Genomic DNA, 25,815 nt, shown 5'->3' with positions numbered 1-25,815 from the left:
CACAACAGACACCCTGTGAGGTAGGTGGGGCTGAGAGAGGTCTTTCCAGAATTGTCCTTGAGAGAACCACTCTGACAGAACTATGGCTTGCCCAAGGTCATCCAGCAGCTACAAGCAGAGGAGTGGGGAATCAAACTTACAAGTGGAGGAGTGGGGAATCAAACCTGGTTCTCCCAGATTAGAGTATGCGCACTTAACCACTACACCAAACAGGAATCAGTTCCTTCCCAAGTCAAGGCTTCTTTCCAGCATGGACTCTCTGATGTGAAATGAGGTGTGATTTCTGATTGAAACTTTTCCCACAGTTGGGGCACTTATAAGGTTTCTCCCCAGTGTGAAGCCGCTGGTGTATAACTAGCCCAGAGTTGAAGCTAAAGCTCTTCCCGCAGTCCTTACATGTGTAGGGCTTCTGTCCCGTGTGAATGCCTTGGTGTGAAATGAGGTGTGACCTCTGATTGAAGCTCTTCCCACAGTCTGAGCACATGTAGGGCTTCTCCCCAGTGTGAATTCGCTGGTGGATCACGAGACCCGAGTTATAGCTGAAGCTTTTCCCACAGTCAGGGCATTTGAAGGATTTCTCTCCCACGTGGGTCCGCTGATGCGAGAGCAGGTGGGACTTCTGACTGAAGCTCTTCTCGCAGTCGGAGCAGTTGTAGGGCTTCTCCCCTGTGTGGATTCGCTGGTGTATAATGAGCCCAGAGTTATAGCTAAAGCTTTTCCCACAGTCGAAGCATTTAAAGGGCTTCTCTCCTGTATGAGTCCCCCAGTGGGAGGTCAGGTGGGACCGCTGGTTGAAGCTCTTCTCACAATCGGGGCACTTGTAGGGCTTCTCGCCTGTATGGATCCTCTGGTGCACCATCAGGCCTGAATGGTTGCGGAAGGTTTTTTCACAGACAATACACAGGTAAGGTTTCTCTCCCAAATGGACAATCTGAGGTTTCACGAGGTCGGAGCCCTGATGGAAGCCCTCCTCCTGCTTCCTGCGTGCAATCTCACTTTCTCCAATGTGGATCAGCTGCTGGATAACAAGCTGGTCCAGATTTCTGAAACGCTTCTCTTTGCGGTGAGCACCACTGCCTTGTATTTTGGTGGAGACGGCTGTTCCCTTCCTCTCTGACAAATCCCTACTCTCACTGTCTCTTTCCTGTTTGCCACGGAGAGAAACTCTCTGTGCAGATCTCCCTGCCAGCAACGCATCTGTTTCCACTTGCTCCAGATCTCCTTTTAGAGGCATCTGTTCCTCGGTTGCCATCTCATCCCCTGTTGAGACAAACAGAACTAAGGACCAGAAACATTCTGTGTCTTTCAGTTCCCCCTCCTCAGGCTGCCCCTACAGATCCAGAAAATCAGGTGTGTGTGTGTGGGGGGGAACAATTAACAAGCAGCATGAGTGAGTGTATGCAGTCTAAATCCTGAATTGTCACCGAAGCGTGTCTTGCAGCTAGGTTAATGTATGGGAACATATACAGCCACCTCGGTGGCCCTGATGAGGGCAGAAAGGTGGGGTATAAATCTTAAAATAAGTGAAAAAAATATAAACATATTGCATCCCAAAATCCCATTAACTCTGATTTCTCCAGCCTTCATTTATTTCTTTTGGTGTTTATACCATGCTGTTCTCCCCAAGGGTAAACCCAAAATGGCTTACAACCTCCCCTCTCTCATTTTATCTGCAAAACAACCACCCCCTGAGGCTGACTATGACCAGCCCGAGGTAATCCAGCAACCTTCCCTGGCAGACTGGGGATTTCAACCTGAGTCTCTCAGATCCTACCCTGGGCACTCTCACCACTCCACCACGTGTCCTAATCCTTGCAGATTTGATTCAGGGGACCATGATGGAGCTTTCTGAGATTCGCAATGCAGTTGACATTTCAAATTTAAAACCTTTACTATAATATTTTGATTGTGGTATTGCTTCTTTTCTATAGATTTCATTCTTGATTACTGTGTTGCTTTTAAGCTTTGGATTACTATTCTGTTAGTTGGTTTATTTTATATAATTTGATTTATTGTTCGGTGAATGTTTGTAAATTTGTTGGTTTATAATATATATAAAATGTTTAATTAAAAAAAAGAAAAGAAATGCAGTTGACATGAAACACAGTTAACTGCTGGCCCATAGCTCAAGCTACATGGATTCATGGTCTGGTTCAGTATAGGCAGATTCATATGTTTATAGCACTGGGCTAGGTGGAGAAATGGTCTGCTTCAGTATATAGGTGGCAGCGCCTTCTTGGCAGAATCCAGTCTTTTTGCAGCCCTGTCTGTGAATCAACATAGATGCTACATTTATATGGTGTTCTGGGGTGTAATGGCCAGAGGATTAGACTATCCGAGAGACCCAGGCTGGAATCCACACTCTGCCAAGGAAGGGTGGGTGACCTTGGGCCAGTCACACACTCTCAGCATAACCTACCTCACAAGGTTGTTGTGCGGATAAAATGGAGGAGAGAAAACTGATAGAAGCTGCTTTGAGTCCCTATTAGGCAGAAAGCTGATACATAAAGGAATTTTTTGAAACCCCACCTTTCTTCCAAAGAACACAGAGTGGCATATGTGTTTCTCCCGTCCCTACTTTATCCTCATAACTGCCTTGTTATTTATTACTATTAATATTTATTTAATTAATTTATAGCCCGCTCTCCTGAAGACTGACTCAAAGCGGGTAACATCAGTTTATAAATATACAATTAAAATTTCCAAATGTCGAATAATTCAGTCATCAATAAAATCCATCAAAATCCATACAAATACAATATAATCAGTTATACAGAATCAATATGACATAAACCCAATACGAAGGGGGAATTCTGCCACTGGAGAAGGGGAATGGGGGGGGAGACAAGGGAGGGGGGGAAGAGGGAGGCCATCCGTTAGGTCTTTCTGATTGAGACCCCTGTATGCCCTCAACCATAGGCCTGGCGGAACAACTCAGTTTTGCAGGGCCTGCAGAATTGCACTCTCAGGTCAGGCTCAGAGTCTGTGACTGGCCCCAAGTTCACTCCGTGAGTCCTCCTGGCAGTTGCAGAAATCTGAGCCTCCCATTTCCTAGTCCAACATTCTGGCCTCTACACCACACAGTACAAAAAAAAAAGATGGGCAGTAACAGGCATAAACATTCAGCCTCTTCTAGCTGATAGGCTTTATTTACTGCTAAAGCAGAGGGGGGAAATGAGCAGCACTTTCCTCACAGCAGGAGGCAACTTGCCCTCTGTGGTTAGCCCAGCAAGCAGCAGATGGAAACAAGCTTGAGGATTTCCTTACATGAATGTTCTAGGCATGAGTTGTCTTGGGCTTTAGAAATCTGGATGTCCGGGTTCAAGGCCCCCTTGCCGTCACTTTCCATTGGGGCTAGGTATTCCTTGGACTAGGCCAATCCTGGGAGGAGTCAGAGAAAAATAATAATGGACTGATTCCGTTTTCTACCTTTAAAGGGCTTGGCACAGAAAAGGAAGCAACAGATTTACTATAACTTCCTGCACCTCTCTGTCTGCTGCTATAAACTCAACCAGCAGGGCATAGCACCACCACAAGCCCTTTGGGGAGCATGGGTAGGAATTTGAACTCAGGTCTCCCTAATCATACCGCATTGGTTCTCATGCTGGCTCTACACACTCTCAGTTAGAGGGGAGGGAAACTAGCACTGATTTGTTAAGGCACGCACATCAGGACTTTGCAACTGACCAAATGCAGAATTAGTCAAACGCTGGTCCTGTGCAAAGGAGAGAATGAGGGCATAGGCAGGGCCAGCAATTAACCAGGCTTCTTACTCTGCCACAAACAAACTCTGGTTTACAATGTCTGGATTGAGTCTTGGAGTTGTTCAAATGTATTTGGACAGCATTTGCTAAGATCAGGGGTCGTTTCGTAGAAAAAGAGCTAGGGGGACTCATTAGCATAACTCATTAGCATATGCCACACCCCCTGATAAGAAGAAGAAGAAGAGAAGAAGAGATGGGATTTATACCCCGCCCTTCACTTGGAGTCTCAGAGCGGCTTACAAACTCCTTTCCCTTCCCCTCCCCACAACAGACACCCTGTGAGGTGGGTGGGGCTGAGAGAACTCTGACACAAACTGCTCTTTGTCAAGGACAGCTGTGCCAGAGCTTGTGACTGACCCAAAGTCACATCAGCAGGGGCAAGTGGAGGAGTGGGGAATCAAACCCGGTTCCCCCAGATTAGAGTCCGCACACTTAACCACTACACCAAACTGGCTCACCCCCTCCTGAGGAAGCCTGTTCCACTGGGGAATCATCAGGAAGTTCTTCTAAATATTTAGCTGTAGAAGAGTAAGAGTCCAGTAGCGCCTTAAAGATTAACAAAATTTGTGGCAGGATATGAGCTTTCCTGAGTCACTGCTCACTTCTTCAGATATCTGAAGTAGTGAGCAGCGATTCATGAAAGCTCTTACCCTAAAACCAATAAGTTTAGTGTTTAAGGCGCTACTGGACTTTTGCTCTTTTCTTCTTCTTCTGCTGCTGCTGCTGCTGCTACAGACCAGGGCTACCCATCTTAATTTTTAGCTGCAAGCTCTTTTGATTTAATTTCAACCCATTGGTTCTGGTCTGACCTTCTGGGGCAACAGAAAATAACACCACTCCATCCTCATATGACAGCCCTTCAAGCGCTTGAAGATGGCTATCATATCACTTCTCAATCTTCCCTTCTCCAGGCTTGCTTCCTAACTGATGGGGACCTTAAGAAATCATACCAAGGTAAGCCATCCAAACCTGACCAAAGTTTTATCACTGTCTGGGTGGAAAGAATGAACATTCCACAAGATCCCCGGTGCGGCAGGAGCTGAAACGCAAGTTCATTTTGATCGTGCTACATACTAGAGATATATATTAACTGTAACAGAGTGCAGGTTTTCCACACCGGCACAGCCCAACCCAGGCAATAGTAACCCGGCCAAATGCGCAATCCATTCGAGGGCAGCCCCCCGCCTTCAAATATATGTAGTACGGCTGCAAGAACGGTCTTTCCTGCTTTCTCCCCGCAAATCCGGGACAGGCTCCTACTCATTGGGCGGCAGAGTCTCCTTTACGGTCTGAGTAGTCTTCCCTCCGGTCGGGCTCTCAGGACAGCTGACCTCCAGGTCTCTCCGCCCACAGACCTCCGCTGATGGAACTACGAACAGCGGCACTGACGATGGCGGCAGACCGCATTACTGCAGGAAGTTCGTCCTTCTGGGCTCTCGTCACCAAAGCGAGCAAGAGCAACGCTTTCTCCGCAAGCAGCGAGCAGAGCCCCCTACCGGCACGGCTCGAGGACAACCTCGTCCGAACAGGAACGCATCCCGGTTAAACTGGAGCTAAAATGGGAGGGAGAGCCATTAAAAGGGTTGCTTGCCAGCTCTCTCGCCTCGCCTGTCCTTTTAAAGTGTTTTTGCGGTGCAGAGGCCTAAGTTTGCCAACTCCAGGTTGGGAAGTTACTGCAGATTTGGAAGGTGGAGCCTGAGGAAGGCAAGGATTGGGGAGGGGAGGGATTGGGGAGGGGAGGGTCCTCCTCAGCGGGGTACAGTGCCACCCTCCAAAGCAGCCAGTTTCTCCAGGGGGCACTGATCTTGGTCTCTGAAGATCAATGGTAACAGTGAGAGGTCTCCAGGTGCCACCTGGAGGGTGGCAACCCTGTGAGTTCTCTTTGAAGCCTGCTTCAGTTGTCCTACCTTTTGAGATTAAGTTAGGATTGCCAACCTCCAGGTGGCACCTGGAGATCTGCTACTACAGCTGATCTCCAGACAACCAAGATCAGTTTCCCTGGAGAAAAAGGCTGCTTTGGAGGGTGGACTCTATGACATTATGCCCTGCTGAGATCCCTCCCTTCCTCAAACCCTGCCCTACACCCACAAAACCTCCATGTCTTTGCCAACCCAGAGCTGGCCACCCTAGATGAGGTGGGCAGCCGAGGAGAAGGCTTTCTCAGTCTTGGCACCAAAACTCTGGCAGTCTCTCCCCTTCTGTCGCCTTGTTCGTTTTCTTTGGTGTTCCCTCACTGAACCCTCCTTCCTGCCCAATGTTTTGTTGTTTTTATCTGTAATTTTTTAAGCACTGGTTTTAAATCTTTTAGTGCTGTGTTGCTGTTGTTTGGTTGATTTTAAAATGTAATTTTCACTATGTATGTTTTAATTTGTTAGCCGCCTTGGTGGCCCTTGTGAGGGCAGAAAGGTGGGATATAAACATATTGTAAAATTAATAATATGTAAATATGATTCTTCAGTGGAATCCATCTCCAATACAGAATCAAGGGTATGTGACAAATTCCTTCATGCTGAATTAGGCCACATACAAAGCAACAAAAATGACTAAGCCCCAGTGGGGTATAGTAGTTGGTATTCAGCTAGGCTCTGGAGACCTTGGTTCAAAACTTCACCTTGCCATGAAACCTGCTGAGTGGCCTTGGGCTAGTCTCTCCCTCCCTCTCTCTCTCAGTCTAAGCTACAAGTATGATACAGGGGTTACTGTCAGTCTAGGAGCTAGGAGACCCAGGTTCAAATCCTCTACGATGGCATGAGAGCTTACTGGGTGATCTTGGGCCAATCACCTTCTCAGCCTAACAAGTAGGTTGTTGCTGTGAGAATAAAATGAGGGAGGGGAAATGATATTATCAGCTGCTTTGGGTCCCCAGTGGGGAGAAAAGTGGAGTATAAAATACCTATGTAAATAAATAGCCTACCTCACAGACTGGTTGCAAGGATAAAATCAGGAAGAGAAAATAATGGCAGCATTAAAAATGTGATAGTGTTAGTGTTAATAGTGTGGACCAGATAATTAGGATCTGATGAAGAAGCTGCAGAGCAGAAGACAATGTAAAGTGGAAGGGCCCCTTCCTCAGAGTGCAAGTTCAATCTCTGGGGTGAATCATTTGAAAAACTCTTTTTCTAAGCGGTATAGGGGGATGTGGAATGGTATGATATAGCCCAGTCTCATTAGATCTTGGAAACTAAGTAGAACCCATGGTTGGATGGGAGACCACCAATGAAGGCTCTACCAAGGAAGGCAATGGCAAACCACCTCTGCTTCACACCTGCCTTAAAAGCCGCTGGGGTCACCAAGAATCAATTGCAGCTTGACAGCGTTTATTTATGTAAGCCATATAGAGTCACTCTCAGGCAGAGTAAATGCTGAGCTAGAGGCCCCTGTGGCCTGTCTCGCTGCTGAACAGCTTCATATGTTTACATAGGTGAACGAGAATGACTTAGAAACAGGACTTTTAAAAGGATGTGTCTAAGAGAATTTGGGATCTGCAGCTAACTCCTTCATCCCTTAATAAAGCAGAAGGCACTTGATGACTGTACTGGCAATGGAATCCTAAGCATAATTAGACCCTTCTAAACCCATTGACTTCCATGGACTTAGAAGGGTGTAGCTATATTTAAGATTCATTATAATGAGACATGGAGATGTCTTTACAGACCAGGACAGAGATGTGAACATTTATATCACAGCCTGTATCTTAGGTTCAAGCAGGTACCAAATACAACACAGAAAACATTAAAACACACACTTGTTAAACAATCAGAAGCCAGCTGCTGAATGTAATTGTTTTATTATTGGTTCAGTGCCTAAAATATTTTGTTTTACAAAAAATAAAATGAATAGGTCCTTGCCCAAAATGGTTTACAATTTTAAAAACAGACACAATTTTTAAAAAATGGGAAATGGAGAAATACAAATATATGAACTAGTATATTTGAGCATAACCTCTGAATATACACACAAAATTAGGGGCATGGCTCAGTGGTAGAGTACCTGCTGTGCATGCAGAAGGTCTCGGGCTCAATCCTTGGCACCCACCCTTAAAAAGATCAAGTCATAGGTGATGCGAAAGACCTCTGCCTGAGATCCTGGAGAGCCACTGCCAGTCTGAGTAGACAATACTGGCCTTTACGGACCAGGACCAGGCAGCTTCATGTGTTCAACAGTTTTTGTAATATTTGCAGCTTTTATGTAGGTTTCTCCACTGTGTGAATCTTCCGATGCCTAGCAAGGTGTGAGATCCATCTGAAACTTTTCCCACACTCTGGGCATGAATAGTGTTTCTCTCCTGTGTGAATTCTGTGATGTGTCATGAGGCTGGCATTCACATGGAAACCTTCCCCACACTCTGGGCATTTATAAGGCTTCTCAGTTGTGTGTACTCTTTGATGCCTAATCAGGACTGAGCTGTAGCTGAAGCTTCTCCCACACTCAAGACACTTGTAGGGTCTCTCTCCTGTGTGGATTCTCTGATGTATAAGGAGGTTTGAACTCCGATTGAAGCATTTCCCACAGTCAGGGCATTTGTAGGGTTTTTCTCCCTCGTGCTCAATCTGGTGCCTGATGAGATCAGAGCTGTACCGAAAGTTTTTCCCACACTCCAGACATTTATAGAGTTTCTCCCCTGTGTGAGTTCGCTGGTGGATGATAAGATGTGAGGAATGATTGAAGCTTTTCCCGCAAGTCACACAAGTGTAGGGTCTTTCACCTGTGTGGATTCTCTGATGAGCAATGAGGTGTGAACTCTTACTGAAGCTCTTCCCACACTCGGCACACTTATAGGGCTTCTCGCCTGTGTGGACTCTACGATGGGCATTGAGGGATGAAGTCCGGTTGAAGATTTTCCCACACTCAGGACATGGATGCTGTTTATTGGACATACATTTTCTTCGCCGAATGGGGCATTTGGTTAATTCAGAGCCTCCTTCAGAAGGAGTAGACATCTGTTTTCTGGACACCAAGTGTTTATCCTTTAATGTGTTTGACTCTTGCTGATGTTCCGAAGCTTTGTCTTTCAGTGAACCCTGGGAACTATTCCTTTGGGGTATTGCCACACTTGCTCTGTGCCGTTCCACCTGCTCAGGACTTTGCTCCTGAGGAAACTCCTCCATTGTCTGTTCCCTGGCTGAAAAGAAAAGACAGAATCCCAACTGAGACTGTTTTAGACACTGAGGAGGAAAGGAAATATATAGCATTTTATATAGCATTTTAGACATGAACAAGACTTTGAGGATATAAGCTTTTGAGAGTTAAAGCTTTGTCAGTATCAGACGAAGGGAGTCTTGACTCTCGAAAGCTTGAACCCCGGAAATCTTGTTGGTCTCTAAGATGCTCCTGGACTCAAATCTAGCTCTTCTGCCGCAGACAAACAGGGCTATCCTGCTGAAACTGCATCGCATTTACGTAGCCCATTTTCCTGAATGCTCAATGTGCCTCACACACATTTTCTCATTCATTCTTACAACGACCTTGCCAGGCTGGGCAACTTTGTTATTCCCATATTAGAGATCAGCAAGCTGAGACTGAAAGAGAGCAGCTTTCCTACGGCTAGCCGCTGTTTGTCCCTCTTTCCGTCTACCAGAGAGTATTCACAGCCTCATTGTAAAGCCAGTTTGGTGAAGTGGTTAGGAGCGCGAACTCTAATCTGGGAGAATCAGGTTTAATTCCCCACTCCTCCACATGCAGCTGCTGGCGTGACCTTGGGTCAGTCACAAGTTCTTTTAGAGCTGTTCTCTCAAGGGCAGTCCTCTCAGAGCTCTTTCAGCCCCACCTACCTCACAGGGGAAGGAAAAGGGATTGTAAGCCGCTCTGAGACTCGGGAAGTGAAGGGTGGGGTATAAATCCAATCTCTTCTTCTTCGTCTAAAGAAATAGCTATGTGTGTTTCATCTCAAAAATTCCCACGAGAAAGAATAATAAAACTGGTTAGCAATTTGTCTCTGAGTACAAATAAAAAATTTTAATTAAAAAAAATATTATTTACACTTTTTTGGAGAACACATGAAGCTGCCTTATACAGAGTAAAAGCCATTGGTTTATCAAGGCCAGTATTGTCTACTCTGACTGGCAGCAGGTTCTCCAAGGTCTCAGACAGAGGTCCATCTGGGATTGAACCTGGGATGTTCTGCTCTCCAAGTAGATGTGCTGTCACTGAGTCCAATCCTCTTCTGGTTTTGCTTGTTCTGCAACCATAGCTTTGGCAACCAAATAATAAGTAGAAAGAACATTCCTCCAGATGGCAGCTTCTATCGTGGCTGGTTTAACACTGCAGCACAAAGCCAGACAAGGTAGAAAATGTACCACAAAAAGTGACTCCAAGCAGTGTGACTTTCTGTGCTACTGTGGCTGTTTCAGATGGCATCACCTGCACTGACTCTGCCAGTCCATCATTGTCTACATGGAGACTGGAACCTTTGCAAATAACTTGAAAGCCCAATTTCATCAGATCTTGGAAGCTAAGCAGGGTTCACCCTGGTTAGTATTTGGATGGGAGACCTCCAAGGAATACCAGGGCCGTGACACACAGGCAGGCAATGGCAAACCACAAACCACCTCTGAACGCCAGTTTGGTGTAGTGGTTAACTGTGCGGACTCTAATCTGGGAGAACCGGGTTTGATTCCCAACTCCTCCACTTGCACCTGGCTGGATGATCTTGGGCAAGCTGTAGCTCTGATAAGAGCTGTTCTTGGAAAAGAGCAGTTTCTGTCAGAGCTCTCTCAGCCCCACCTACCTCACAGACAATGTTCCCTCTAAGCTGTGGAGTCTTGTGAGCAAAAATCCTACTCTGTGAGCATCTGGCGTTAAAGTTGTGAGCAAGCGATTTGTCTGAGAGCCAGTTTGGTGTAGTGGTTAAGTGTGCAGACTCTAATCTGGGAGAACTGGGTTTGATTCCCCACTCCTCCACTTGCACCTGCTGATGTGACCTTGGGTCAGTCACAAGCTCTGGCACAGCTGTCCTTGAAAAAAGAGCAGTTTGTGTCAGAGTTCTCTCAGCCCCACCCACCTCACAGGGTGTCTGTTGTGGGGAGAGGAAGGGAAAGGAGTTTGTAAGCCGCTCTGAGACTCCAAGTGAAGGGCAGGGTATAAATCCAATCTCTTCTTCTTCTTCTACTGCATAAATTAGTTTGGTCTGGAGCCGTCCTTCCTGAGCTAAGATAAAAATATGTGAGCTGGAGGCTAAAAAACTGAGCTAGCTCACACTCAACTTAGAGGGAACACTGCTCACAGGGTGTCTGTTGTGGGGAGGGGAGGGGAAGAGAAAGGAGTTTGTAAGTCGCTCTGAGACACCTTTGGGTAGTGAAGGGCGGGGTATAAATCCAATCTCTTATTCTTCTTGCCTTGAAAACCGTATGCTACAATAAAGTTTGTTAGTTTTAAAGGTGCTACTGGCCTTTTTACTATTTTTCATAAGTCAGTTGTGACTTGACGGCACTTTCCATCACCGCGGTATTAGGCATCATACATGCTGAATGAGCAAGAAAAGCCAGAAGTGTTCCTTAACAAGAACAATTGGTGGCAGATCACTGGATGCCCTGTCCTACTCACTCACAAGATTATCAATGTTAGCAAGATGGTGCATATGAAAAAGCCTTATTTTGAGGGGGGGAAACAATAGCCCATCTAGCCCAGTACTGTCTGTTTTGGAAACAACTCTCCAAAGTTTCAGGCAGCATTCTTCTCCCAGCCCTGCTCTAAAAGAACGGGAAATTCCAGGGATTGCTCCTGGTACTGTTGGCATGCAAAAAATGTGGTCTATCACCGAGGAATGGCTTGATGCCAGCAGTACAAAGGCCTGCACATTAGGGGTGCCCTTTTATAGCTGGAAAAACTGGAAAGAAGGAACTGAGGTTGTGAATATAGGGGGCTATTCTCAAAAAAAAGGAGACAGAAGAACCTGCATCAGGTTCCAGACTGGTTTAGACTACACATTTATGTAGAATATTGGGGGGTGAACAGAGGGTCAGGCAAATGAGAGCATCTTGCAAGGCAACCCTCCCCCTCATCCTGATACTCATAGTCCAGATTAGACCAAACTTCTTAGAGCTCGAGAAAGCCTTGGGCTGCTATGCAGAGGCAGGCAAGGGACATCTCTTGTTGAAACCCCCTTGAAAATCCGTGAGAGTGGCCAAGAGTCAGCTGTGCCTTGACAGCACTTAATAATGAAATTGTCAGCATTACATAATGGGCTCCTAAACATTTTCTTCCCCAGCTGTTTTTTGGGGGGGTTGGTTTTTGGTAGTCTAGTCCAGCTGTTAGTAGCACACAAACGCATAAGCCAAAGGCTAGCCTCAATCGAGAGTTTTGTGGCACCCAGGGGGCCAACAAACGTTTCATGGCACAAGCGCATGTGAGGAAAAGCAGCCCCAGACTGAGTCACAAAAACTTCCGCTCTACATTCATTAATTACGATGCCATAAGCATCTCAGTTATTTAAAACACACACACACATTAATCAAAACAAGTGGGAGTTTTGTAGCACTTCCAAGTCAAACAAAAAAAATTTATTCGGCGTAAGCTTTCATGGGCTACAGCCCGCCTTTTCACATATTCGAGATCTTCAGCGTGGTCCACAAATGCTGGAATAAAATTGCGTGACGTCTTTGACGTGCCACAAGACTCCCGCTTACTCGCGAGTCAAGTCTGCCTTGAATGACTCGCCACCTCCCCGCTGGCTAGGGAGGCACGCCACGTGCTCTATGAAAACATATCTCCGTCTTCCCAGTTATCTTACCACAAGACCTCCGCCGCCCGGTGCTTTGAACTGCAGAGCCTCACTTAGGATTGGAGGCGTCCCTTCAACCACGGATCCTCCAGAAGTTCGGCTGAAGGCCCCCTTTGCCACTGCTTCCCCGCAGGGCTCCGTTCCCACTTGGGTCCGGCTTAGAAAGAGTCCAGCGCGCAGCAGCCTCGCCGCGTCGGCTCCATCGGCAAATTAAGTGTGGCGCAGGACGTCGCCTGACTCCGGTCCAGGATGTTCCTCACCAGAGAGGGAGAGAGGCGGCCACTTCCTCCTCGCCTTTCCGCGCGAGATTGAGGGGCCTCTGCTCGCAGCAGCTGAGCTCTTTCTTTAACCCTTTGAAAGCCGGCCGTGGAGAGTAAAGCTGGGATACCTAACACGGAAACATATTCCCTTTCCAATGATTTGTTGCGGGTTGTTGCAGTTTTTAAAAAAGGATTCTTGCGTGCTTTCGAGTGCGAGTAGCCAGAAGCAAAATAAAAAGCCATTTGTTCAGACTTTTCGTCGAGGCCAACTAAAATAGCAGAAAATTGTGCGCAAGCTTTTGAGTTCTCCAAAATTGTTAGGGAGACGGCATGTGAAAAAGCGGGAGGAAGAGAAGGGCGTTCTGATCTGCGGGCCTCTCCTTTGCCTCCTGCATAGGATGCCAGCCAGATTTGAATAGATGAAAGGAACCTGTAGGAGCGCCTGTCAGGTTGCATCTTGGTACCTTGGGGCATCTGTTGAGGCCAGAATGCCCACACCCTACTTGAAAATCATACTGCCAGAACAAGATTGGTAGCGGTGTTTGTCTGTACCAGTAGAAAACAGCAGGGTTTTTTTTGTAGAAAAAGCCCAGCAGGAACTAATTAGCATATTAGGCCACACCCCTGACAGCACAGCTCATTCGCATACTAGGCCACACCCCCATGTTACCAGAAGTGTGGTCATCCAGCCACACCCACCTTTTGCATCTTATTCTCTACCTTGTTTGTTGATAAAACCCAGGGCTTTTTTTGGAGCAGGAACTCCTTTGCATGTTAGGCCACACACCCCTAATTGTAGCCAATCCGAATGAGTTTCTGCTGTTGGGTGTGACCTATTATGCTAATGAGTTCCTGCTGGGTGTGGCCAACTTAGAAGCCAGCCAAAACTCCTGTTCCTGCCAAAAAATAGCCCTGGCAAAACAGAAAGAGTCCAGTAAGACTAACAAAATTTGTGGCAGGGTAGGAGCTTTTGTGAGATACAACTAGAATGTGAGTCCATCTGTCCTTCTGCCTTGAAGAGTAGAGTGTTTTCAGATGCTGAATGACAATAGCAGGCAAATTGGGATAGCAGGTGAATGACAATGACAGGCCTGACTGGATAAGGTGAGATATGCAGAGGAGTAGTAAGGTAAAGGTAAAGGTTCCCTTGCTCGAAAGCCAGTGGAATCCAACTCTAGGGCTGCAGTGCTCATCTCCGTTTCAAAGCCGAAGACATTTCCGTGGTCATGTGGCCAGCATGACTAAACACCAAGGTGCACGGAACGCTGTTACCTTCCCACTGAAGTGGTACCTATTTATCTACTTGCAATTTCTTGCTTTCGAACTGCTAGGTTGGCAGGAGCTGGAACTAGAGACGGGAGCTCACTCCGTCATGCGGCACACTCGGGTCTCAAACTGCTGAACTACCGACCTTCCACAGCCTGCAGTTCAGCGTCTTAACCACTTGAGCCACCGCAGCTCCTAGAGGGATAGTAGGTGTGGAGAAATCAGCATTGGTAATGAGACCGGAAACCTAGGTCTTAAATCCAGGTTGGATGCATTGTCTTGAGTTTCATTATCTGTTGCAATTCAGCAATCAGAGAGAGAGAGACTTAATCTGGATTTAATCAAGATTTAGGTTTCCTGTCTAATTACCAATGTTGATTTCTCCACACCTTACCCCCTGCATATCACACTTAATCCAATCATACCTGCTATTGTCATTCACTTGCTGTTGTTATTCACTTGCTATTGTCATTTGCCTGCTAATGTCATTCTGCATCTGAAATCATTCCTGTTTCCAATTTATAGGGCAGATAGACTGACATTCTAACTGTATTTGAAGAAGTGAGCAATGAGTCACAAAAGCTCCTACCCTGCCACAGATTTTGTTAGTCTTTAAAGTGCTACTGGACTCTTGCTCTTTTAGACTGCCAGAAGGCAATTCTCAACTAGACACAGGGTTGCCAACCTCAAGGTGGTGGCTGGAGATCTCTTGAGATTACAACATCTTCAGGCGACAGCAGTCAGTTCCTCTGGAAAAAATTACTGCTTTGGAAGGTGGACTCCATGGCATTATATCCCCTTGAAGTCCCTTCCCTTCCCCAAATCCTGCCTTTCCCAGGCTCTACTCCCAAAATTCCAGATATTTCCTAACCCAGAACTGGCAACCCGAACTAGACAGATCAGTAGTCCGAGGCAGACAGTCTCAGGCAGGTTCTTGTGCTGTTTTATTTTCTCTCCAGCTGCTGGCAGATAGGAGAATTTTCTGGTTGGGAGCATTGCTATGACCTTTCACAGGGATCCACAACCTGTTTAAATAGATCCTTCTGGAATGTTGAGGTTAGCTAACAGTAACCACAGCAAAAGGGCTGCTGGGGCTAATCTCACAGCGCTGGGTGGTTCCAAGCCAGGCATCCTTCAACGATGGAGGTAGCTAGGGCCATGTGGTTGCTCCCTGCAGACACATTAACACATGAAGCTGCCTTATACTAGATCAGACCGTCAGGCCATCAGGGTTAGTGTTGTCTACTCAGATTGGCAGCAGCTCTCCAGGCTTTCAGGCAGAGGTCTTACACATTGCCCATCACCTGATCCTTTTTTAGCTGGACAGGCCGGGAGTTGAACCTGGATCCTTTTGCATGCCCTTAAGCAGATACTATATCACTGAGATACTATATCACCATTAGACCCAAAGGTGAAGAATTGGCCCACCCAAAGGTGGGGCCTCTCCAGCTCTTCTGAAGCACTTTCTACTCCAGTGAAACAGAGGGAAATCAGTTCTGGGCTTCTTGCTCAGCAGAGTTTCTCACTGGCAATTGATTGTACATAATAAAATAATGCTGTTTCAGTTGCAGCTGTCACCATGGTGTTGATTTTATTTTCTCTAAATCCTTTCTTGTTCCAGAGATTTCTGATGAAGATATTAGAGAAAGGATTATTAGAGTCTTGGCAAATTTCCTGGATTGGGAAGAGGAAGATATGGAGTTTGAAACTGATAAGGTTTACAAAATAAATTCTAGATTTGCCAGAACAAGAAATGTCCCAAGGGATACTCTGGTACACTTCGTAAGGAAGAAGATAAGAGATAAAGTTTTGCAACAGTATTTTAAAACAAGATTGAAAATAGATAACACAGATATAATTGTTTTGAAACAAATCCCTATTAGAATTCTATGAAAGATTTTTAAAAAATGTATTTTTAACTGAGAGACTGAAACGGAGAAAGATCCCATTTTGGTGGGAGAAATGGAAGGTTTGTTTCTCACTTTTAAACAGCAGAGATTCAGATTAAAGTCTGTACAAAATGTAAGAGAATTCCTTAAAAGATCTAAAGAAGAATTGGAAAAGATGCAAATGGAGATTTCAGAATAAACTATTCAAGACCCACCAAAACAACAACAGGAAAGGAGGACATTGAAATAGGTGCTACAGGGGTGGCGGGAAAGAAGAAGATGGCTGCCTAGTTTATCTTCCCCTGCAAACCCTGCCTTCCATCAATCCCCATAACGACTAAAACAACTGTAAACAGCTATATTTTTATGGAGGTGAACACCCGAATTAATGCTCATCAGAATCCGAAAAATTAAAGAAACTCGCAGTTGATTTGGAACCGCAATCTCCAATTCAATTTTCGGGCCCATGATCACATCGCTCAGACAAAATGGTGACTGACAACCCAGTCAATGACTCACTGATTCCAGTCACGTTGGCCGACTTGAACGTGGCATTAATCAAAATAGAAAAAACCTTCACAGACCACATTGCCTCGATGTTTAAGCCTCTTTACGACAGATTGGAAAGCACAGAAAAGAATTTAAAGGAGACTCAATGCGCGGCTGAAGGTGCTTTGCAAAATAGCATTACCAACCAAGCGGATATCAAACAAATTCAACAAACTGAAGATTTACTTGCTGAACGCACTCTAAGGCTTGATTCATCAATGAGACAGAATAATTTGAAACTTAGAGGCCTGGGCGAAGATGTAGAGAAGCACGGGGACCTTGCATTCCATATCTCCACATGGCTCACACAAACAATTGGAATTGAAGAAGATCTCTCCTCTCTAATAACGAAAGCATACAGATTGGGTCCCACCTCTCTATTAAAAACTCGACCAGCATGAGACATCATGATCACTTTCAATGACAACAGATTCAGAAAGAAGATTTTAACCCACGCGAAAAGAAACGGTCATCTATCTTACTTAGGACAGAAAATCGAAGTTTTTCCTGATCTTCCACGCGAGGCGATGCAAAAAAGAAGAGAGTTGAAGCCAGTGACCAGCGCTCTACAGGAGACAGATATCAAGTACACATGGATAAATCCACTTACCCTGCAATTTTCGATCCGAGGCAAACAATATAAGATCACTGATAAAGATGAAGGAATGAAGGTCTTGAACACATTGAATGTAGAGGCACCTATGGACTTCTCTAGACAAACAGCTAAACATCCCCATTCAGCTACACTGCTGCCGCCGCCGCCTGACTCGGATTAAACTGGATGCTTTTAACCGGATAAGTCACGCTTTAGCTAACCCTGTCTTTATTTGTTATTTGTAAGGTGCATTGGAGATGTTTTTTACACAGAGGAGGGGGGCAAATGAGAATCTAATTTCATGATATATGAGGTGAGGTCTCTATGGAGAACTCTCTCAAATGTGCACAAGACTAAATTTGCTGCTTACCCTCGGACGCCATTCATAAACCTTGTAAACATACTAAAGAGGGTTAAATTGACAAAGAATCTTTTGTACTTTTAGTGTGGAAAATCATCCTCACCTTTTAGGATTTAATCGCCTTCATTTAAATATAAAATCAATTTTCAAGGTTGTTAGTAAATTGTTGTTTTCAAACAGAAAAGGGGGTTGCGGGAGGGAAGGGGGGACCTAGTTGTATTAAAGCCTAAGAGAATTAACTCTCTGATACAAGTGCTGGGGACCTTAAGGAGGAAGAGTACACCCCAGCCTCTCACTCTTTAAGGAGTGAGGGAACAGAGAGCAACTACTATTTTAGAATTTTTAAAGATTTCTTTCACCTTTTCATTTCTTTTCATAGAAGAATACTTCACAGAGTTTGGCAATAGTATTGCTGTTGACTTTTTACACCAAATATATTGCACTTAAAATACTCACATTTATTGTAATCTATTAATTCCACTGTTACGGTTTATGAATTGTTCTTGTGAGACTAGTTGTCAGATTTTATTGAAAAGATATAGTGATAGAGAATCTTTTACCACCAAGTTCTGTGTGAAAAATTAACATCTTCCTAATATTTCATTGTTAAATCAACTGTATTACATTGACTCATATATATTTACTTGACTATTTTGTTCATACCTTTATTATACGTACATTTTATTGGAGCGCTTAACTATCCTAAAGTGATACAAGAACTAAAGAGACTAGGAGCTTTATAACTAACAATCTTTAAGAAAATTCATATTAATTACCTGTCTTATAAATCAAGGTGTGATCTCTATAATTAATTTTCCTCATTTAATTCTACATAGGCCTCATCATATTTTGACCTTGCACAGGAAAACCCTGAAGCTGATCTACAGATAAATTAAGAAGTGTGCCCATCTGAACTGTGAAACTCCCTAGAACCTCAAGATCCAAAATACATACCTTCTTTAAGGTAAGGCTACCACTTTGCACTGAATGCCAGACATGGCTCCAAACTTAAAAATTATGTCCTCCAACGTTAGAGGCTTGAACCACCCCCTAAAAAGACAGAGAGTCCTCTCCAGTATAACAAAAATAAGACCCGATATTGTCCTACTGCAAGAGACTCATGTCAAGAAAGAAGAAACATTGATCTTTAAATCCCAGAAATTCCAAGCTCAATTTCTAGCACCAGGTAGTTCAAACTCTAGAGGTGTGGCAATTCTTTTGACAAATACTATCCGCTTCCAACTTGAGAAGACAATCATAGACCCATCTGGTAGATTCCTCTTTATAAAGGGAATGTTGGAAAACAGAAAAATGACAATAGCCACCATATATGTTCCGAACGAAGGACAACTGAACTTCATCAGAGCTGCCCTAGACAAATTAAAAGAATTTGCAGAGGGGGACATTATATTAGAGGGGGATTTTAACTACATCGCAGATAACATTTTGGACAGATCCTACCACTCTCCATCTCTCTCCCGCTCCAAATCAAGATTCACACAACTAGAATCCATTTCGAAAGACTATGGCCTTACCGACATTTGGCGCCTTTTACATCCCGGAGAAAAGGATTTTACATATTTTTCAGCCAGGCATAATATCCACATGAGAATAGATTTAATTCTACCATCCCAATCATTAGTGACGCAAGCATACAATTCTGAAATTGAACCGTTCAGATGGTCAGATCACGACTGGCTAGAATGCACTCTGAGATGTTTTGAAGAGAATAAAACACATAGACAATGGAATCTAAATGTCTCTTTATTGAACGATCCAATGTTAAAAGAGCAGATAGAACAGGACATTAAAAATTATTTTGTAGATAACTCAGGACAGGATATCTCCCCAACTATGGTTTTGGATGCTCTAAAACCAGTTCTCCGTGGCTCCATCATCTCAAAATCCACGCACCTAAAAAAACAAAGACAAAAATTAGAAACAATAACACTGAACAATATCAGAACTTTAGACAAAAAGCACAAACAGACAGGGTCAATACAGACGTTGAAACTACTTCAGGCTGAACGCAGAAATCTTGCCTTGTTAGAGACAACGAAAATCAAAAAACAATTACTCTACACAAAACAAAAATATTGGATTAAATCCCCACGCACACTCAAACTCTTAGCACATAAAGTAAAGGAACAATCGACATCAAAACACATACAGGCCATTAGAACGAAGCAAGGCGAAGTAGTCTCTCAAACAGACAAAATTGCACACAGTTTTCATGAATACTACACCCAGCTTTACACTGCTACGTCATCTGATCCAGCCAATCTTCAGAAAGAATCTCAAAATTTTCCCATTCATACTAAACTGTTAGAGACGCATAAGAGGTTTTTAGACAATAAGATTTTGGAACAGGAAGTTCCAACTTAAACCAAACAAAACACCAAGTCCTGATGGATACCCAGCTGAATTTTACAAATCGTTTGCCCCCCTTCTAATTAAACCCCTAACGACACTATTCAACCACATACTAGAAATAGGTACCATCCCACCTTCTTGGAATCAAGCTGTGACAGTGGTTATTCCCAAAAAAGATAGGGACCCTCTACAACCCAGTTCCTATCGCCCCATTTCCCTTCTTAATCAGGACCAATTTTTTTTTCCTCATTGATGGCCAAAAGATTGAACACATTCATCTCAGACGACATAGAAAGAGATCAAGTTGGCTCCATACCCCAAAGGGATCTCTCTGACAACACCTTCTGAACTTTACAATTAATACAACACTGTAACGTCACCAAGACCCCCACTGCTTTCCTTACGCTAGACGTGGAGAAAGCGTTTGACACGGTTGACTTCCAATATCTATTTAAGACCTTACAAAACATGAATTTTGGACCAAATTTTATCAGGGCAGTGAAAAGTCTTTATGATCACCCCACTACCAAAATTAAAATAAATGAATACCCAAAACATGGAACGAGGCAATAATAACTCTAATACATAAACCCAATACAGAACAGGACCAGATTAAAAACTACAGACCTATCTCATTACTAAATGTAGATTACAAGATCTTTTCATCAATATTAGCCGCAAGATTTAAAAAGGTGATGGTACAAGTAATACATCGTGATCAGTCAGGCTTTCTTCCCAAGAGACAGATAAAAAACAATGTAAGAACTATAATAAATATCTTAGAATTCTATGAATATAACCCAGGAAAACAACTGGCTTTAGTATTCTTAGATGCGGAGAAAGCCTTTGACAACGTAAATTGGGAATTTCTAAAATATAAATTAGAAATATGGGAATGTGGGGAAGACTTCATAAGGATGATTTTGGCCATATATAAAGAGCAACGGGCAAAAATACTAGTTAATGGAGAGCTAACACAAAACATACCCATCCAGAAGGGAACAAGACAAGGTTGCCCTCTATCACCATTACTTTTCATCTTTGGTCTAGAGACTCTAACCGATATGGTCAGAAACAACATAAACATTACAGGCCTTAAGGTGAAAGGAGAACAATACAAACTTCAGGCCTTTGCGGATGATTTAGTTTTTATTTTGGAAGAACCCGCAAAATCTATAACACACTTAATGGAGCAAATTCAATAATATGGTGCAGTAGCAGGCCTTAAAATCAATCTAAAAAAACCTAAGATCTTGACAAAAAATTGCAGTAAGGAAGAAATAAGAAACATACAACTGAAAACAACCATGGAAGGGACCAACAAAGTGAAATATCTAGGTATTATGATTACAAACAAAAATATGCAATTATAAGAAAATAATTATAAAATATTAGTAGAAGAAATTAAAAAGGATTTACAAAAATGGCAGGATCTCCATATCTCATTTATGGGCAGAATTGCCACCATAAAAATGAACATTCTTCCACGCTTTTTGTTCTTAGCCCAAACAATACTGGTACTGAAAAACTACAAAATATGTGAAGAACTAGATCAGGCTGTAAGAAAATTGATATGGCAGGCTAAAAGGGCGTGTATTAGTTTGCACCTCCTCCGGGATAAAAAAGACAGAGGTGGACTGGGAATCCCAGACTGGAAACTGTACTACAAAGCGGCGGCGATGGGATGGATACGAGACTGGCTATTATTAGAAGATAAAAGAACATTAAAACTGGAAGGTCATGACTTATACATAGGCTGGCACGCCTATGTATGGTATGACAAAGATAAAATACATCATATTTTTCATAGGCACATTATAAGAGACGCTTTAATAAAAGTATGGAGGAACTTAAAAGAAAAATTCTATGACAAAATACCCAGATGGGTATCGCCATTAGAGGCATTTATAATGCCAAACTTAATGACTGATAACAAAGCTGTTAGCTATGAAAGCTTATTAACAAAAGAAAATGAGCTAAAATCCTTTGAAGCACTACAAGTAATGAACATCAATCTTACAAATTGGGAGAAAATTCAATTAAAATCAAGATTCACTAAAGATAAAGCAAAAAACTTTGCAAAGACAAAATCGGATTTAGATAAAATTTGGCTGTCATCTGCAGATAAAATGATACAAAAAGTATATAACTTTCTATTAAATGAAGAGATGAATATGGAAACAATAAAACCCTGCATGAGGGCATGGATGAAAGATTTAGGAGTTAACATAACTGCAGAGAAATGGGCAAAAATGTGGAGTTCAATAAAATTACTAAGAGCTACATCTTATAAAGAGAATATAATTAAAATGTTCTATAGATGGCATTGGACTCCAGACAAAGTAGCAAAATGTTATAAAAATGCGTCAGGAAATTGCTGGAGGTGCAAAAAGAATATTGGTACATATTATCATATGTGGTGGAGGTGTGAAAAGTTGGGGAAATTTTGGAAAAACATAAAACAACTAATAGTTGAGATAGTGGGAAAAGAACTTATGTTGGACCCAGAAATTTACTTGTTGAATATGTTACCGGAAGGGATAAACTATAATGATAAATGTTTGATTTTATATATTCTTACTGTGGCTAGAATTCTTATAGCCAAAGGTTGGAAATCAGAGAAAATACCAAATAGAGAAGAATTAATAACAAAAGTTATAGAAATAAAAGAAATGGACAAAGTAAATATGATTTTGTCAGGAAAAGATGAAAATGTGTTTAGAAAAAGATGGCAGAAAGTAGATGGTTGGTTGGTAAAAAATGGAAAATGAAACTCCAAAATATGATGTAATCAAGTCTAATTTTGTGTTAATATATGTTACAGAAAAAGCTAAATAAACTATTTAAAAAAAACAAAATTAAAATAAATGGTACCCTCTATTAATCTAGGCAAAGGCACTAGACAGGGATGCCCCCTCTCGCCACTGCTATTTGCGCTGGCAGTGGAGCCTCTGGCCCAAGCCATCAGGACAAATACTGAAATTCTAGGGGTCACTCAACACCAAACGGAGCATAAACCTTCGCTCCTTGCGGACGATATGCTGCTGTACCTCTCAGACCCTATAAAATCACTTCCCACATTGATGTCTTTGTTAAGATCCTTCAAAACAGTCTCAGGACTGGGCATAAACAACTCAAAATCTCAGATCCTCCCTGTAAACCTACCCAAAGAGATACAAAATATTATTAAAACCCAAAACAATTTTAGTTGGATCACAAAGACTCTACACTATCTTGGCATTAACTTAGCACAAAACAACATCAATTTGTTTCAAAACAACCATCACATCACACATGCCAAAGTCCAAAGAGATATACAAAATTGAAACAAACTGAACCCCACTTGGTTGGAAAGATTCCACCTTATAAAAGTTTTTCTTCTTCCCAAATTCCTCTTCTTGTTTAGGACAATACCAATTTCTATCCCACAATCTGAACTAAACAAATGGCAGAGCACATTGAGAAAATTTCTTTGGAATGGTAAGAAACCGCGTATCGGTCACCAAATTTTGAAAAGGCCTAAAACACAAGGAGGCTATGGTCTCCCGGATCTTACAAACATACTACAAAGCAACTCTATTAGCTAATATCATAAGGATGCAAAGAAACTCCTCATTACCAAAATGGGTCAATATAGTCTCTGATCAAACCAACTTACACAATATTGATACACTCTTATGGGGCAATCCACCAAACAAAAACACAGCAATAACGAAAGACAGTCTTTTTTATCCTTCATTGAAATATTGGGCAAAAATAAAACGCAAACTTCTCCCACCAGTCTCGAGATATTCCACCTACACAACACAGGATTGGTTTCTTAATAGTACTCACCAAGAACTCCAGAAGAGATGGAGAGAGGTATGTCTGTCCAGATACTGCGATGTAGTTAGAAGAGAGGGCCTTCACTCCAAATCAGATATAGAAAACACATTGGGTCAAAAGATACCATGGTTCCTATACCTGAATTACAGCATGTGATTAGTCAACAAAAAATAATAGATGTTATATCAAAACCTCTAACAGACTTTGAAGTTATTCTTAAAAGTTAGTCATCAAAACAAAGGTATGATTTCAGCACTTTACAATATGTTGCTCACAGATAATGAATCCAATACTCTATCATACCAAAAAGCTTGGCAGAAAGATTGCTCAAAAAATTGGATGAAACAATTTGGACAGAAATCTGGAGGTCTACCCAAAACAAACTGCCCTCATATGCAGTTGAAATGCAAAAACTTAAAATCATAACGAGATGGTCCTTAACACCTCAAACTATCTCACATATGTCTTCTACATACTCACCAAAATGTTGGAAAGGCTGTGGTGTACAGGGATCTTACGCACATTGCTGGTGGCAATGCACAAAAATAAAATCCTTTTGGTTAGAAGTAATAAACAAAATTAAACTGATCTTAGATATTGACCTAACACTTGATCCGGAAAGCCTATTATTAGAGATATGGTCGAAACAGATCAATCAACATCACTATAGGAACACACTGGAAACAATGATGTACGCTGCCAGAGTCTCTATAGCTTCAATGTGGAAGGACGAGAATACCCCCGACATCCAAACTTGGTTCAGAAAATTATGGGACCAATATGTCCTAGAGAGTATAACTGACAAAACTAGTAATTATATGAAAAATAACTCAACCAAGACGTTCAGTGCAAAGTGGTTTCCAATTCTGTCTTACCTATCTGAGGAAGAATACATACCTCCATCTTGGAAAGACTATTTGAAATGGTTCTGATTATCCATAATATAACACATAACTCAGGCACAGTTAGGTTATGGTATTCATGTAGCAAGGTCACTTAAATCTTTATTAATAGAATATCACACCTATCACTAAAAGATTTCATCACAACCGCTCGTAATAATTATTCTTGATTAGATTGTATTGTTAAACTAAGCATTTGCATTATTGTTTTCTAACGTATACTGTATTGATCAATCTTCACTTTGTTTAATGCAAATTTATTTTAGAAATATCATTATGTACAAACTACTCAATCTGACATGCTTTTTATATAAATTGTTGTGTATGTTACATTTCTTAATATTCAATAAAAATTTTAAATAAAAAAGAAAAAGAAATAGGTGCTACAGGTATTAAGGTTTCAAAAATTAGGATTTGATTATGGATTATAAATTTTTAACATGGGACATAAATGGAGCTAATGCCCCTCAAAAGAGAAAAAAAATCACTACAGGAAAAAATTAAAACAAGATATTATTTGTTTACAAGAGACCCATATTAGAAAAAAGGGTATAAAATATTTGACCTATAAATTTTGGGTGAAGAATTTATTTCAGCAGATATCAACAGAAGAAATGGAATTGTTTTGTATATGAATCCCCAATGAAAACCAAAATTTATGTTTTCTGATGAACATGGCAAATTTGTGGGGACAGAAGTTGATTTATAGGGGGTTAAGACCAGGGGTCTCTTGGGGCCGGAGCGCGCCAGAGCACCACTCCAGCAGCCCAGGAGCCTGCGCTAATGGTGGCAGTGGCAAGCCCCGCCCCCAGCTCCCTGTGTTTCGGCTCAGGGGAGGCCGGAGAGCCCCGCCGCCATGTCCCCCGGGCCCACGCAGGAGAGCCGCGGCTCGGGGGACAGCAGGAGAGCCCTGCCGCGGTATCCCCTAGGCCCGTGCAGGAGCACTGCGGCTCGGGGGAGGCCGGAGAGCCCCGCCCCTGCATCCCCCGGGCCTGCGCAGGAGTGCTGCGGCTCGGGGTAGGCCGGAGAGCCCCACCCCCGTATCCCCTGGGCCTGCGCAGGAGCGCTGCAGCTCAGGGGACGCGAGGAGAACCCCGGCCCTGTGTCCCCCGGGCCCGCACAGGAGCGCTGCGTCTCGGGGGATGCCGGGAGAGCTCCGCCGCCGGCTTCCCTGACCCCCGCTGAAGCTGTAAGTAAGGGATCCACGGGGGTGGGGGTGGCAGGGGCTTGATGGGTGGTGGTGGGAGAGCCTCCCTCCCTCCCTCCAACTCTTTGCCATCTTTCCCTCCTTTCTTTTTTTCTCCTTTTCTTT

General features: G+C 43.1%; 1 protein-coding gene across 1 annotated transcript; it reads right to left on the bottom strand.

Annotated features, from left to right (window-relative positions):
* Positions 1 to 165: 165 nt before the first annotated feature.
* Positions 166 to 12,726, bottom strand: LOC107113306 (zinc finger protein 436-like). Its single transcript, XM_015414659.1, has 4 exons — positions 12,493 to 12,726; positions 7,952 to 8,886; positions 3,268 to 3,370; positions 166 to 1,260 (listed from the first exon to the last, which is right to left on the bottom strand). The coding sequence occupies exons 2-4, from the start codon at positions 8,870 to 8,872 to the stop codon at positions 233 to 235; spliced, it is 2,052 nt and encodes a 683-aa protein (XP_015270145.1). The 5' UTR covers positions 8,873 to 8,886; positions 12,493 to 12,726; the 3' UTR covers positions 166 to 232.
* Between the last annotated feature and the right edge of the window lie 13,089 nt (positions 12,727 to 25,815).

This window comes from Gekko japonicus, unplaced genomic scaffold, assembly GCF_001447785.1.
Source record: "Gekko japonicus isolate JY-2015 unplaced genomic scaffold, Gekko_japonicus_V1.1 scaffold204, whole genome shotgun sequence".
In the NCBI taxonomy this organism is placed as follows: domain Eukaryota; kingdom Metazoa; phylum Chordata; class Lepidosauria; order Squamata; family Gekkonidae; genus Gekko; species Gekko japonicus.
The sequence above is the reverse complement of the archived record's forward strand: the minus strand, read 5'-3'. Positions and strand labels throughout refer to the sequence as shown.